This window comes from Melanerpes formicivorus, unplaced genomic scaffold (assembly GCF_026170545.1).
Source record: "Melanerpes formicivorus ecotype bairdi unplaced genomic scaffold, bMelFor1.0.p_v2 SCAF_10, whole genome shotgun sequence".
Classification (NCBI taxonomy): domain Eukaryota; kingdom Metazoa; phylum Chordata; class Aves; order Piciformes; family Picidae; genus Melanerpes; species Melanerpes formicivorus.
Window position 1 is genome coordinate 24124519 of NW_027142362.1, and position 16070 is coordinate 24140588.

At 57.7% G+C, this 16070-nt stretch overlaps 1 protein-coding gene across 3 annotated transcripts in view; it reads right to left on the minus strand.

The window, feature by feature from the left end:
• Positions 1-16070, minus strand: part of BBS4 (Bardet-Biedl syndrome 4) — a 71044-nt gene that overhangs the window by 12744 nt on the left and 42230 nt on the right. Inside the window, exons 4-10 of one of the 3 annotated variants that reach the window (XM_068144297.1) lie at positions 15989-16052; positions 13877-13988; positions 11919-11991; positions 11563-11616; positions 7631-7758; positions 5351-5405; positions 2249-2317 (exon numbers count right to left, since the gene is read on the minus strand). In XM_068144297.1, coding sequence (XP_068000398.1) covers positions 2249-2317; positions 5351-5405; positions 7631-7758; positions 11563-11616; positions 11919-11991; positions 13877-13988; positions 15989-16052 — 555 coding nt within the window. Of the gene's footprint in view, positions 1-2248; positions 2318-5350; positions 5406-7630; positions 7759-8189; positions 8211-11562; positions 11617-11918; positions 11992-13876; positions 13989-15988; positions 16053-16070 lie in introns of those variants that run through there. The other 2 variants (XM_068144298.1, XM_068144299.1) reach the window with 2 other exon arrangements.

Sequence of the window (16070 nt, forward strand, 5' to 3'; positions counted from 1 at the left end):
GGACTTGATGAGTTCTGAGGTCTTTTCCAGCCTTATTGATTCTATGATTCTATGTTTCACAGAAACAAAAAAAAGCTTTGCAAGTGTGAAGGAGTTTCAGGTGCTGGCAGAAACAGCCTTGGGTGGTGTTCAGGTCTCATGTGGCAGCCACACACTGCAGCGCTCCTCCTCGTAGACTCACAGGATCAACAAGGTTGGAAAAGACCTGAGAGATCATCAAGTCCAAGCTATCACCCAGCACCTCCTGACAACTCAACCATGGCTCCAAGGGCCACATCCAATCCCCTCTTCAACACCTCCAGGCATGGGGACTCCACCACCTCCCTGGGCAGCACATCCCAAGGGCCAATCTCTCTCTCTATGAAGAATTTCTTCCTCACCTCCAGCCTAAACCTCCCCTGGCACAGCTTGAGACTGTGTCCTCTTGTTCTGGGGCTGCTTGCCTGCCTGGCAGAAGAGACCAACCCCCAGCTGGCTCCAATCTCCCTTCAGGGAGTTGGAGAGAGCAAGAAGGTCTCCCCTGAGCCTCCTCTTCTGCAGGCTAAGCAACCCCAGCTCCCTCAGCCTCTCCTCCCAGGGCTGTGCTCAAGGCCTCTCACATCCTTAACTCCCAGCAGACAGAACAAAAAAGGCAGAGGGAAAGTCAGGAACATGCCTAAAAAAGGGAAGCAGCTTCAGCATCAGGAATGAAAGGCAGATGCCAGGCTCAGCTTCCCAAGCCAGAGCCCAGGAAAATGAAGCAGTGGCTGGAAGCCCTTTCCTTCCAAAGGAAATCCCAGTTGCTAATCCCAGCTGGCTCTGCTGCTGCAGGTTAAAAACCACAGGGATCAATTTCACCCCCATGTGCTGCCCCCTCCCCTGGCCCTGCCTCCACACATCCCCAAAATGGTAGAGGTTGGAAGGGACCTCTAAAGATAATGAAGTCCAACCCCCCCTGCCAGAGCAGCCCACCCAGGGAAGACCCTCAGAGAGGGATTTCAGAGGAAGCTTTCTGGGAATGCTCCTTTCCAGCCTCTCCAGGATGAGACCAGGATGGCATAGCCCTGATGCTGGAAGGAGCTTTAAGAGCTCACAGAATCACAGAGTGTTAGGGGCTGGAAGGGACCTCCAGAGCTCATCCAGTCCAAGCCCCCTGCCAGGGCAGGGGCACCCAGGGCAGGGCACACAGGAACACAGCCAGGTGGGGTTGGAATAGCTCCAGAGAGGGAGACTCCACAGCCCCCCTGGGCAGCCTGCTCCAGGGCTCTGTCACCCTCACAGGGAAAAGATTTTTCCTCCTGTTTCCATGGAGCTTCCTCTGCCTCAGCTTCTACCACTGCCCCTTGTGCTGGCATTGGGCACCCCCCAGCAGAGCCTGGCTCCAGCCTCTGGGCACTCACCCTGCACAGCTTCAGCAACAGCAATGAGGTCACCCTCAGGCTCCTCCTCTCCAAGCTACAGAGCCCTCAGCTCCCTCAGGCTCTCCTCCTGAGGAAGATCTTCCACTGCCTGCAGCATCTTTGTGGCTCTGTGCTGGACTCTCTCAAGCAGTTCCCTGAGGTCCTTCCTGACCTGAGGGGCCCAGAACTGGACACAAGATTCCAGCTGTGGCCTCAGCAGGGCAGAGCAGAGGGGGAGGAGAACCTCTCTGACCTACTCCCCACAGCCCTTCTACTCCACCCCAGGATGCCATTGGCCTTCTTGGCCAGCAGAGCTCATTGCTGGCTCATGGTCAACCTGCCACCCACCAGGACCCCAAGGTCCTTTTCCCCTTCCCTGCTCTCCAGCAGCTCAGTCCCCAACCTCTCCTGCTCCATGGGGTTGTTCTTTCCCAGGTGCAAGACTCTGCCCTTGCCCTTGCTGAATTTGCTTCCATTTCTCCCTGCCCAGCTCTCAGCCTGTCCAGGCCTGGCTGGATGGCAGCTGCTGCAGTTTGGCCACGGGGGGATGGGCAGTCTCAGATCTGGCCAGCTGAGACTAGCCTAGCAGTGGGGGGGCGAAGGAGGAGCCCTGGGGACCTTGGGTGCAGCCTCAGGTGGGGATGGGATCTCTCTGGGTCTGTTTTGGGGTTTCTCTTGTCACTGCTCCTGGCTCTCTGCACACACTCACTGCTTTCCATTTACACTTGCCATCACTTTTGCAATCCGTTTGTCTGGGTTGTTATTTCTGCCCGTGGTGGGGAGGGGTCTGCCCCAACCCACAGCAGCAGCACAGCCCTCCTGTGTCAGCCATCAGCACTCAGCTGCTCTATTTCCACTCCTCAGCATACCTTGTAGTTGCCTGGGTCGTAGGTCAGAGCATTTCCAAGGTGTTCAAAAGCCCTCTGATAATCCCCAAGCTGGGAAAAAGAAGTAAACAAGGATCAGCAACTCAGCATCAGGGAGGGTGGGAAGCAGGGCTGGGGGGGTCAGGAGCAGCCCCAGACTGCCTGGTTCAGGTGTAACAAATCTTCAGAGCAGTGAATTTCCCCCTGCTGCCATCTCACACAGCTGCTCTGGTTTGCTGAGGTGGAAGATGCAGCCTGAAGATGTGCTTTGCTGTGCTGACCAAAGCAAACATTTCCATGCACTTGGGACTCTTCCATTTCCCCCACAGGAGCAAGCTCTGAGCTGGCAGTCAGAGAATCACAGAATGGTTTGGGTTGGAAGGGAAGTCCAAAGCTCATCCAGGCCAACCCCACTGCAGTCAGCAGGGGCATCCTCAGCCAGATCAGGTTGCCCTGACCCTGGCCAGCCTCACCTTGAGTATCTCCAGGGATGGAGCCTCAGCCACCTCCCTGGCAACCTGCTGCAGTGTTCCAGCAGCCTCCTGGTGCAGAACTTGTTCCTCACATCCAATCTCAATCTGCTCTGCTCTGGTTTGAAGCCATTGCCCCTGGGCCTGTCCCTGCAGGCCTTGGAAAACAGTCCCTCTGCAGCCTTGCTGGAGCCCCCTACAGGTACTGGCAGACAGCTCTAAAGTCTCCCTGGAGCCTTCTTTTCTCCAAGCTGAACATCTCCAGCTCCCTCAGCCAGGACTCACAGGAGAGGTTCTCCAGACCTCTGATCATCTTTGTGGCCTCCACTGGACCCTCTCCATCAGGTCCATGTCCTTCCTGTGTTGAGGGCTCCAGAGCTGGATACAGTACTCCACATGAGGTCTCACCAGGAGCCTCTCCTCCCAGGGCTGTGCTCCACACCCCTCCCCAGCCTCCTTGCCCTTCTCTGGACACCTTCAAGTCTCTCAATCTCCTTCTGAAACTGAGGAGCCCAGAGCTGGACACAGGACTCAAGCTGTGGCCTAAGCAGTGCTGAGCCCAGGGCACAATCACCTCCCTGCTCCTGCTGGCCACACTCTTCTTGGCCCCCTGGGCACACTGCTGGCTCATGTTCAGCTGGTTATCAACCACTCCCCCCAGCTCCCTCTCTGCCTGGCTGCTCTCAGCCACTCTGCCCCCAGCCTGCAGCACTGCCTGGGGTTGCTGTGGCCAAAGTGCAGCACCTGGCACTTGGATGTGTTCAATCTCCTGCCCTTGGCCTCTGCCCATCTGTGCAGCCTGGCCAGGTCCCTCTGCAGAGCTCTCCTACCCTCTAACAGCTCAACTCCTGCCCCCAGCTTGCTGTCAGCTGCACATTTCCTGCTGATGGACTCCATCCCCTCCTCCAGATCATCAATCAAGATATTGATCAGGCTGGGGCCCAGCACTGCTCCCTGGGGCACACCACTGGTGCCTGGCTGCCAGCTGGCTGTGGCACCATTCACCACCACTCTCTGGGCTCAGCCTCCTCCTTCCTACTTGTGGAACAATCAGCTCCTCCTTCCCTCACACCCTCCAGCCCCAAGTGCTGAGTTTGCCTTTGTTCTTTCCCTGGATCTCCATTTTCTCCTCTGCTGCCCCTGGAACAGGAAGCCTTTCACTGCTGCCTTTGTTGGAGGGGAACTTGCTAGGCTGCTGCTCCAGCAGGAAGGCAAAGCCTGGTTGTGTTTTGTTAGACTTGGGGGATTTGGAACAGAATTAGGCTGTCTGCCAGCCTGAGTCCCTGCTCTGGCTCAGCTCCAACTTGCTTTTAGCAGCACAAGGAAGGGAAAACAAAAAACCCAGAAGGTAGAGGGAAACAATCTCTGGTGTGGCAAATGTGGTCTGCAGAGAAATGTCTGCAGGTCAGAGCAGCACTGAATTGCTTGGATTGGAAAAGGCCTCTGAGATCATCCCCTCCAACCATTCCCTAACTCTCCCAAGGCTGCTGCTAAACCATGGCCCTCAGCACCACCCAGAGAAGTTGTGGAGGCTCCAAGCCTGGAAATCTTCCAAGCCAGGTTGCCTGGGGCTTGGAAACTCCTGTTTTAAACCACCTCCAGGGATGGGGGAGTCAAGCACCTCCCTGGGCAGCCTGTGCCACGCTTTGAGAACCCTTCCAGTGAAGAAGTTTCTTCCAATGTCCCATCTAAACCTCCCCTGGTGCAACATTTCCTCTTGTTGCATCACTTTTTACTGGGGAGAAGAGACAGACACCCAAGTCACAGGGAGGTGGATAGAAAGCAACTCCAGACAGCATCCCTTGGGCCATTCAGATCAGAGGAGAGCAGAGTTAGAGGGGATGTTAGGAACAAGTTCTGCACTGTGAGGCAACAGGCTGAGACCCCAGCCCTGGAGAGGTGAGGCCAAGGTGAGGCTCAACAAGGCTCTGAGCAACCTGATCTAGTGGGGGATGTCCCTGCTGGCTGCAGGGGGGTTGGAGTGGATGAGCTTTGGAGGTCCCTTCCAACCCAAACCCCTCCAGTATAGGAGGGACAAAACCAAAGCAGTGACATTTGTCAGCTGTGGGGTTTGTGGTGTGGTTGGCTGGGGCTGGTTCTGGTAACAGTAAAGTTCCTGCAGGAGAGAAGAGTCCTCCCCAGTACAGGAAGGCTCTGGAGGGGCTGGAAGGTGTCCAGAGCAGGGCCAGGAGGAGGAGCAGAGGGCTGGAGCTGCTCTGCTGTGAGGACAGACTGAAGGAGTTGGGGTTGTGCAGGCTGGAGAAGGGAAGGCTCCCAGGAGACCTCATTGTGGCCTCCCAGGATCTGCAGGGGGCTCCAGGAAAGCTGGGGAGGGACTTTGGAGGGTGTCAGGGAGGGATAGGACTGGGGGGGATGGAGCAGCACTAGAAGTGGGGAGATGGAGATTGGCTGTGAGGAAGAAGTTGTTGGCCAGGAGGGTGGTGAGAGCCTGGCCCAGGCTGCCCAGGGAGGTGGTGGAAGCCTCCTGCCTGGAGGTGTTTGCAGCCAGGCTGGAGGTGGCTGTGAGCAAGCTGCTGTGGTGTGAGGTGTCCCTGCCCATGGCAGGGGGCTGGAGTTGGCTGAGCCTGGAGCTCCCTTCCAGCCCTGACAGTTCCATGGCTCTATGATTCAGTACCTGCAGGTAGAGCAGGCCCAGGCTTGTGAGCAGCTCTGTGTTTTCTGGAGAAAACCTGCAAGACAAAAGCCAGGGAGGTTAGAAGCTGCTTCTGAGCCCTTCAGGGGCAAGGGCAAAGAGAGCATGGGATGAGGCTGCTGGCTGCACTGGGTACCACTGCAGGAAAGCAGCACTGCCATGCTGGGACAGGGCTACACCTCAGCCTTCCAAATGCCTTCTGCACAGAGGGGGGAAGTGAGCACAGCTCTCTGAAACAGAGCTGGATGCATAATAAGATCATCCTAAGCTTCAAATGCAGCCTGCACCAGGGACCTGGAAACACAAAGCTCCCAGAAACCTCCTGCTAAATCCATCCCAAGCCTCTTGGGCTACAGAGGCCAGGCAGCCCTCAGCAGTTCTGATGGGTCCTAGACACACTCAGCATCAGGCTTTGTATTCACAGCCTCACAGGATGCCAGGGGCTGGAAGGAACCCAAAGAGATCACTGAGTCCACCCCCCCTGCCAGAGCAGGAGCAGAGACTCCAGCACAGGTCACACAGAACACATCCAGCTGGGGCTGGAAAGGCTCCAGAGAAGGAGACTCCACAACCTCTCTGGGCAGCCTGCTCCAGGGCTCTGGGACCTCACAGTGCAGAAGTTCCTCCTCCTGGTGAGCTGGAACCTCCTGTGCTGCAGCTTCCATCCACTGCCCCTTGTCCTATCCCAGGGTACAAGCAAGCAGAGCCTGTCCCTGTCCCTCCCTCCTGACCCCCAGCCCTCAGATATTTATAAACACTGATTGAATCCCCTCTCAGTCTTCTTCTCTCCAGACTAAAACCCCTCAGCCTCTCCTCCCCAGGCAGTGCTGCAGACCCCCCAGCACCCTAGCAGCCTCTCCAGCAGATCCCTGTCCCTCCTGAACTGGGGAGCCCAAAACTGAAAGCAGTCCTCCAGAGGAGCTCTCAGCAGGGCAGAGCAGAGGGGGCTCAAGAGGTCACAGAGCTGGGTTGCCAGCCCAGCTTCAGGCTGCTCTGTGCTCTGCAGCAGCCCCACAGAGCAGGCTGCTGAGACAGCCTCTGCCCCTTCCTGCCCCCCTGCCCAGGCACACCAGGGCAGAAGCACAAAGACATTAAAAGCCAGGAGTGAGGGAGGAAGGGAGGGCAGGGAGGGAAGAGATGGGAAGCTGGTAAGATGCTTAGCAAGGATTATTTATGTCATGAATGTTCTAGATTAGTCCAAATGTCTGTCCAGCCCCAAGCTGCTGCCACACAGCAGCCAAAAGCAGAGGTGGAAGGAGCCTTGTATGAGCCTCCAGGGCCTTCCACCCTGCTCCTGCTGCTCCCTGCTGCTGGCCTCCAGCACAAAACTACATTTTAACAGCAGTGGTCAAGCAGAGGCTCAGGAATGCCCTAAACCAAGGGACATGGGTGCTGAGAAACAGTGTCAGGGAGGCTGCAAAGCTGCTGAGGGGCTGAGAGCCTGCAGCAGAGCAGCCCCAGAGGGCAGCTGAGCAATGCTCAGCAAGAGCTGAAGGAGCTGTGGGGGGCAAGAGGCTGGGGCCAGGCTCTTGTCGGTGGTGCCCAGGGACAGGCCAAGGGGCAGTGGGCACAAACTGGAACCCAGGAGGCTCCATCTGAACAGGAGGAGAAACTTCTTTGGTGTGAGGCTGCTGGAGGCCTGGAGCAGGCTGCCCAGAGAGGTTGTGGAGTCTCCTGCTCTGGAGAGCTTCCAACCCCCCCTGGGCACTGTGCTCCTGGGCAGGCTGCTGTGGGTGCCCTGCTGGAGCAGGGGCTTGGACTGGGTGAGCTCCAGAGGTGCTTCCAAACCCCCTGCTGGGGTTCTGTGGGGAAAGCTCACTGTCCACCCACCCCTTTCAAGGCTTCCTCCTCAGCCACACTCAAACACAAGCCACTGCCAAGTGCAAAGAGCACCTGAGGCCCTGCAAGTGATTTGTGACAGCCAGCCAGGCTGAGGGAGAGCCCTGGGGTCAGATCTTTTTGGTAGATAGCCCTCTGGCATTCCTCAAGGCAGTGCTGGGCAGCTTTGCTGCCAGCCATCTGTGTCCATTTGCTTCCCTGCCTCAGTGGGGTTGTTTTGCTGGCAGACCTTCCAAGAGCTACCCTTCTTCCCTGACACACTGTCAGCAGGAGGAGGACTGCAGCTGGGAGCAGACAGCTGAAGGGCTCCAAAGAGCCAGCTCTGCACAGAGACTCTATCATTATCATGAGGGCTTTTTCAACCATGGCCTCAACCAGCTCAGCTTCCTCCTGGCACAGGCAGAGGAGAGGACACATCCTTACTCCACAGCTTTCTTGTAGACTTCAATGGCTTTCTCTGTCTCCCCCTCCAAGAGGTGAATCTTCCCCAGCATCATATAAGTCAGATCATGCCTGTTCAGCTCCAGGGCATTGTTCAGCTGGTCCTGGGCCTAAAAACACACAGCACAGAGAGTAACATGAAATGAAAGCAGAGATTACAGAGACCTCAGCAAAGCAACAGCCCCACAGCCAGCCCCAGCAGCCAGCAAAAGGCAAGAGCCAGCACCCCCTGAGCTGGGGGGCAGACTGAGAGCTGGGCACAGGGGAACCAAATGAGGTGCAACAAGGATGAGAGAGCAGAGTCCTGCCCCTGGGAAGGAAGGATAAACTGCAGCAGGGCAGGCTGGGAGGGGAGCTGCTGGAGGGCAGCCCCAAGGAGAAGGAGCTGGGAGTGCTGGGGGGCAGCAAGCTCTGCATGGGACAGCAATGTGCCCTGGGGGCCAAGAAGGCCAAGGGGGTCCTGGGCTGCATCCAGAGGAGTGTGGCCAGCAGAGCCAGGGAGGTTCTGCTCCCCCTCTGCTCTGCCCTGCTGAGACCTCACCTGGAATATTGCATCCAGCTCTGGGCTGCCCAGCTCAGGAGGGACAGGGATCTGCTGGAGAGAGTCCAGGGGAGGGCTACCAGGATGCTGAAGGGACTGCAGCACTGCCTGGGGAGGAGAGGCTGAGAGCCCTGGGGGTGGTTAGGCTGGAGAGGAGAAGGCTGAGAGGGATCTGATCAATGTCTATCAATTGCTGAGGGCTGGGGGTCAGGAGGGAGGGGAGAGGCTCTGTTCAGTGGTGCACCCTGGGACAGGCCAAGGGGCAGTGGATGGAAACTGCAGCACAGGAGGTTCCACCTCACCAGGAGGAGGAACTTCTGCACTGTGAGGTCCCAGAGCCCTGGAGCAGGCTGCCCAGAGAGGTTGTGGAGTCTCCTGCTCTGGAGCCTTTCCAGCCCCACCTGGATGTGTTCCTGTGTGACCTGTGCTGGATTGTATGGTCCTGCTCTGGCAGGGGGGTTGGACTGGATGATCTCTGTGAGTCCCTTCCAACCCCTGACATCCTGTGAGCCCAGAGAGCCCTGCTGGCAAAACCCAGCCCAGAGAAGGGTTGAAACAAGCCCTGCAAGGAGAGCCAAGTGCTGTGAGGGGCAGGAAAAGGCAAGATGGCTTCAAGCCAAGGCGAAGGCAATGACCTCCGAAGCAGGAGAGGAGCACAGGCCTGGTCCTGCCCTGGAACTGGGCTGGTGTGAGGGCAGCTGCAGCTGCAGGTGTGTTAGGGCACACTGCAGTTCAGACTTCACTCCAATGCTGCTTCCAGCAGTGAGCCTGGGTTGACAAGGAGGCAAGAGGAGTGAATCAGCTCCTGGCAGGCACACACCCAGCCCCTCCAGCAGGAGACAGTGGAAGGCACATCCTCCTCTTACCTCCTCAGGCCTGGCCAGCAGGACAGCAAAGTGTTCTCTGTCTCTGAAATGCTGACACAGGAGTGGAGTACTGCACTCAGGGGATTCCTGCCAGCAGCTGTTGGAAAGAGCCAGCCCCAAAGGCTTCACTGTACGTTAGACATCCTCATGGGCACAGACTCACAGATTGGTTTAGGCTGGAAGGGACCTTCAAGATCATCCAATTCCAAGCCCCTGCCATGAGCAGGGACAGCTGCCACCAGCCCAGGCTGCTCAAGGCCTCCTCTGTGTGCTCTTTATTAGCTACAAAGCTAAGGAAGTTAGTGCTGCCCACACTGCAGCTTTGCTCTGCTGGGGCTTTGGCTCCAGGCATGGTGCAAAAGGAGCTCCAGACAGAGGAGGAAATCCTTTCCAAGGGGGGGGGGGGAAAGACCCCTGCTGCACCTCCAGCAAATCAAGCCCACAACTCTTCCCTGAACCCTGCCAGACCCAAGGGGCTGCAAGTTGCATTCACAGAAACATAGAGAACCACAGAACTGTCAGGGTTGGAAGGGAGCTCAGGGCTCAGCCAGCTCCAACCCCCTGCCATGGGCAGGGACACCTCACACCACAGCAGCTTGCTCACAGCCACCTCCAGCCTGGCTGCAAACACCTCCAGGCAGGAGGCTTCCACCACCTCCCTGGGCAGCCTGGGCCAGGCTCTCACCACCCTCCTGCCCAACAACTTCTTCCTCACAGCCAATCTCCATCTCCCCACTTCTAGTGCTGCTCCAGCCCCCCCAGTCCTATCCCTCCCTGACACCCTACAAAGTCCCTCCCCAGCTTTCTTGCAGCCCTCTTCAGATCCTGGAAGGCCACAATTAGGTCTCCTCAGAGCCTTCTCCTCTCCAGCCTGCACAACCCCAACTCCCTCAGTCTGTGCTCACAGCAGAGCAGCTCCAGCCCTCTGCTCCTCCTCCTGGCCCTGCTCTGGACACCTTCCAGCCCCTCCAGATCCTTCCTGGCACAGAGGCTCCAGAACTGGCCCCAGAGCTCCAGCTGTGGTCTCAGCAGAGTGGAGCAGAGGGGCAGAATCCCCTCCCTGCCCTGCTGGCCACACTTCTCTTGCTGCAGCCCAGGCTCTGCTTGGCTCTCTGGGCTGCAAGTGCTCCCTGCTGGCTCCTGCTGAGCTTCTCCTCCCCCAGCACACCCAAGGCCTTTTCTCCAGGGCTGCTCTCCAGCCAGTCCCTGCCCAGCCTATAGCAGTGCCTGGGATTGCCCTGCCCCAGCTGCAGGACCTTGCCCTTGGTCTTGTTGAACCTCATGAGGTTGCCCTGGGCCCAGGATTTACATTCAGATACTCCCCTCACTAGGTGCAGCAGTTTGAGCTGAGGAAATGGTCTGGGTCTTTCCCATCACACTTCTCTTTCTCCAAGGAGATGGAAGGGATATGCTCTGTGGACTCTGCTCCTCACAAAGCCAGCACTGCTCATGGGCCTGGCTGGAGAAGGCTCAGAAACAGAATCAGCTCTTGTTGGAGCACAGCTGCTGCTCTGCCTGCTTGGAGGCTGCTCTTGAGGCTTCTCCAACATTCCCTTCAAAAGCAGGAATCTGCTCTGAAAAATCCTAGCTCAGAGAAAGCCTCAGAATCACAGAATTCTTGAGGCTGGAAGAGACCTCTGAGCTCATCAAGTCCAGCCTGTGACCCAACCCCACCACAGCAGCTCAACCATGCCCCAAGTGTCACATCCAGGCTCTGCTTAAAGACCTCCAGGGATGGCAACTCCACCACCCCCCTGGGCAGCACATCCCACTCCTGACAAGGCTGAGCACCCTTTCACTCCTCCCCACCTCCACTACCTTGCAGCTGAAGTAACCCAGCAAGAAGGATCTGGAGGTGCTGGAAGGTGTCCAGAGCAGGGCCATGAGGAGGAGCAGAGGGCTGGAGCTGCTCTGCTGTGAGCACAGACTGAGGGAGCTGGGGCTGTGCAGGCTGGAGAGGAGAAGGCTTCCAGGAGACCTCATTGTGGCCTTCCAGGATCTGAAGGGGGCTCCAGGAAAGCTGGGGAGGGACTTTTGAGGGTGTCAGGGAGGGATAGGACTGGGGGGGATGGAGCAGCACTAGAAGTGAGGAGATTGAGATTGGCTGTGAGGAAGAAGTTGTTGGCCAGGAGGGTGGTGAGAGCCTGGCCCAGGCTGCCCAGGGAGGTGGTGGAAGCCTCCTGCCTGGAGGTGTTTGCAGCCAGGCTGGAGGTGGCTGTGAGCAAGCTGCTGTGGTATGAGGTGTCCCTGCCCATGGCAGGGGGTTGGAGCTGGCTGAGCCTGGAGCTCCCTTCCAAACCCTGACAGTTCTATGATTCCAGCAGGCAAATGAACACAGAGACAGCTCACAAAGCTTTGCTCCCAGAAAGAGGCCCAGGAGCACAGAACTGCCCTGAAGCCTATCCCTGCAAACACTGAGTCCCTTCCAGCTGCCCATGGAGGCAGGGAAGCTCCTGGGAAGCCTGATGCCCCTCTCTCAGGGAGGTAAGAGAAGCCCTGTGCATTACCTTGTTGAAGTGTTTCAGGTACATGTAGCACACCCCCAGGTTGTGGCTGATCTCCTGCAGGGGACAAAAGAGAACAAAGCACAAACAAAACCAAAGCTGGGGTGAGGCACCAGGTCCAGAGCCTGCCAGTGACAGCAGCCACCAGGAGCCTGCAGGAGGAGACTCAGCAGCAGAGAACAGTTTGGCTGCTCCTATGCCTCACTTCTGGGATCCAAACCAGAGGCTGCTTTGGATCCTGATGATGCCTCCCAGCGCAGCAGCTCCTGGGCTGCTGAGTCTGCAGGCAGCATGAGCTCCTCCCTGCCTGCAGCAAGCTCCCAGAGCCAGCCCCACCTGCAGCCCAGCACCACACTTACCCAATCCTTCTCATCCAGCTTGGCTGCTTCGTTGTACACTTCAATGGCTGCCTTGTGCTTCCCCAGCAGAAACCTGCAAGAGCATGGCCAGCTTGAGTGCCCCTGCCCTGTAACCCTGCTGGGCAACCACCACCTCTGCCAGGGAGGGATGCTGCTGCCTGCTGGCTCTGCCTGCAGAGGGCTGCCCTGGGAAGCTCCACTCTCAGCAGGTATTGCACTGCTCCCTTCCAGGCCATCACCCCTGAGAGATGCTGAGGCTCTGGAGATGCAAGGAGTGAATTCCCAGGGCTTTGACCCATAGAATCACAGAGTTGTCAGGGTTGGAAGGGAGCTCCAGGCTCAGCCAGCTCCAACCCCCTGCCACGGGCAGGGACACCTCACACCACAGCAGGTTGCTCACAGCCACCTCCAGCCTGGCTGCAAACACCTCCAGGCAGGAGGCTTCCACCACCTCCCTGGGCAACCTGTGCCAGGCTCTCACCACCCTCATGGGGAACAACTTCTTCCTCACAGCCAATCTGAATCTCCCCACTTCTAGTTTTGCTCCATCCCCCCCAGTTCTATCACTCCCTGACACCCTCAAAAGTCCCTCCCCAGCTTTCCTGGAGCCCCCTTCAGATACTGGAAGGCCACAAGAAGGCCTCCTGGAAGCCTTCTCTTCTCCAGCCCCAACTCCCTCAGTCTGTCCTCACAGCAGAGCAGCTCCAGCCCTCTGCTCATCTTCATAGGCAGGTCAAGAAAAAAGGATGATAGGGAAAAGAAGAGGAGCTCCACCAGGGCACTCAGAGTCAAAGAGGAGGCTGCAGTGCAGGTTTCCACCTCTCAAGTCAGCACCCTTAGCTCTGCACCCCAAAATCAGTGTGTGCCCTTTCTTGCTGCCGGCACACAGCAAAGAGGGCACAGCAGCAGCCAGGCAGGTAACAGAGGGCTGGCTCCTAAGGCAGCCCACAACTCTGGAAGCCAACTCCAGTGCTGATAAGAATAGAATAGAATTAACCAGGTTGGAAAAGACCTCTTGGAGATCATCAAACCCAACCTGTCACCCAGCACCATCTGATCAACTCAACCATGGCACCAAGTGCCTCATCCAAGACTTTTTGGAGCACCTCCAGGCATGGGGACTCCATCACCTCCCTGGGCAGCACAGCCCAAGGGCCAATCTCTCTCTCTGGGAAGAATTTCTTCATCCCCTCCAGCCTAAACCTCCCCTGGCACAGCTGCAGACTGTGTCCTCTTGTTCTGGGGCTGCTTGCCTGCCTGGCACAAGAGACCAACCCCCAGCTGGCTCCAACCTCCCTGCAGGGAGTTGGAGAGAGCAAGAAGCTCTCCCCTGAGCCTCCTCTTCTGCAGGCTAAGCAAGCCCAGCTCCCTCAGCCTCTCCTCCCAGGGCTGTGCTCCAGACCCCTCCCCAGCCTCCTTGCCCTTCTCTGGACACCTTCCAGCATCTCAACATCTTTCCTAACCTGAGGAGCCCAGGGCTGGACACAGGACTCAAGCTGTGGCCTAAGCAGTGCAGAGCCCAGGGCACAATCACCTCCCTGCTCCTGCTGGCCACACTCTTCCTGATGCAGGCCAGGATGCCCTTGGCCTTCTAGGCCTCCTGGGCACACTGCTGGCTCATGTTCAGCTGGTTATCAACCACTCCCCCCAGGTCCCTCTCTGCTTGGCTGCTCTCAGCCACTCTGACCCCAGCCTGTAGCACTGCCTGGGGTTGCTGTGGCCAAAGTGCAGCCCCTGGCACTTGGATGTGTTCAATCTCCTGCCCTTGGCCTCTGCCCATCTGCCCAGCCTGGCAAGGTCCCTCTGCAGAGCTCTCCTACCCTCTGTGGAGAAAGCATGTTTGGAATTAAGCTGCCTGGGACTTCACATGGTGCCTGGGAGGAAAAAAAACCCCACCAAAGCAAAGCATGGAAGGTGCTGGGTGGCACAGGAAAGAGAAGCAGTGAAGCCCCACTCACAGGGACCGTGCCACCTGCTTGAGGTTGTCAGCACTCCGAGGGTTCAGGATGGAACAGGTCTGGAACAGCTCCAGAGACTCTTGGATCCTCCCCTCCAGGCGAAAGATCAAAGCTGGAAGACAACAGAGAGCAGGAAAAGTCCTCCAGGATCAGAGTCACAGAATGTCAGGGCAGAAAGGGAGCTCAAGGCTCAGCCAGCTCCAAGCCCCTGCCATGGGCAGGGACACCTCACACCACAGCAGCTTGCTCACAGCCACCTCCAGCCTGGCTGCAAACACCTCCAAGCCAAGGCTGCCTCTGACAGCAGGGCTGAAGTGGGGGTACACCCAACTGACAGGAGCTGTCTCTGAGGGCCAGGAGAACACAAGTGAAGGACTTGTGCATGCCTGCAAACATAAAATGGGCTGGGTTGGAAGGGACCTCGAGGCTCATCCAGCTCCAACCCCCTGCCCTGGGCACCTCCCACCAGCCCAGGCTGCTCAGGGCCTCATCCAGCCTGGCCTTGAACTCCTCCAGGCAGGAGGCAGCCACAGCCTCCCTGGGCAGCCTGTGCCAGAGTCTCCCCAGCCTCACTTCAAACAATTTCTTCCTCATCTCCACTCTCAGTCTCCCCTCTCCCAGCTCAAAGCCATTTTCCCTCATCCTGGCACTCCCAGCCCTTGTCCAAAGTCCCTCTCCAGCAATCCTGGAGCCCCTTCAGGTACTGGAAGGTTACTCTAAGGTCTCCCTGGAGCCTTCTCCTCTCCAGGCTGAACAGCCCCAGCTCTCCCAGCCTGGCCCCACAGGAGAGGTTCTCCAGCCTCTGATCATCTTGGTGGCCTCCTCTGGACCACTCCAGCAGTTCCATGTCCCTCTTGTGCAGGGGGAACCAGAGCTGTGCTTCAGGTGGATTCTCATGAGAGCAGAGGGGAGTAGAGTTTACTCCTGAGCCCCATTTCTGGGTCTAGGAACAAAGGCAGCTTTAAACCCTGGCCAGCTGCTCTTTGGGATGCAGCCTGCAGCTCTTCTCTCCCCTGCAGCTTGTACAGGCTGCAGAATGTCCTTGGTCAAGAACCTCAGCTGCTCCCCACCACAGGACACTGAACACCAAGTTTGGAGGCACAGGTTCTGAGGGCAGGACAGGAGCAAGAGCATGCTGAAAGCAAAGCACTCAGACAACCAGCACCAAGGCAGGCAGGCTGGATGAGGCCTGGAGCAGCCTGGGCTAGTAGAAGGTGTCCATGGCAGGAGGGTTGGAACTGGAGGATCCTGAAGGTCCCTTCCAACCTAAACCTTTCTGTGAGTCCATGAGCTGTAAGAGAGGAGCTGCCACTGTAACACAACCCAGAACCACAGCATGGTAGTGCCTGGAAGGGACCTCCAGACTCATCCACTCCAAGCCCCTGCCAGAGCAGGGCACCCAGGGCAGGGCACAGGAACACAGCCAGGTGGGGTTGGAACATCTCCAGAGGAGACTCCACAGCCTCCCTGGCAGCCTGCCCCAGGGCTCTGTGACCCTCACAGTAAAGTTTCTCCTCCTGTTGATGTGGAACCTTCTGGGTTCCAGCTTGTTTCTGTTGTTCCTTGTGGGCACCACTGAGCAGAGCCTGGCACCTTCCTCCTGACCCCCACCCTCAGCTATTGATAGACATTGATCAGATCCCTCTCAGCCTTCTCTTCTCCAGACTAAACAGCCCCAGGGCTCTCAGTCTCCCTTCACAGGGGAGATGCTCAAGTCCCCTGAGCATTCTCCTGGCTCTCCCTTGGACTCTCTCCAGCAGCTCTCTGTCTCTCTTGAACTGGAGAGCCCCAACCTGGACACAGGATTGCAGCTGTGGTCTCAGCAGGGCAGAGCAGAGGGGCAGGAGACCCTCCCCAGCCCTGCTGGCCACGCTTCCCTTGCTGCCCCCAGGACACCATTGGCTCTCCTGGCCCCCAGGGCACATTGCTGTCCCATGCAGAACTTGCTGCCCCTCAGGATTCTGAGCTCCATGGAGCTGCTCTCCAGCAGGACTACCCCAGGTATGTGCTGGTGTCTTATGATTCAGTCAGCCCTCCCCTTGCTGCTGGTGACTGTCTCAGAGCTGCAGGAGCTTTGCCTTAGCAGCCCTGGGGAGGCTTCCTGCCACATACCTTGAACGTAGACTGCATATTCACACAGCCCATGAGACTCCTGCAGCTGCTCCCTGATCACAGCCTGAAAGGACAAAGAGCA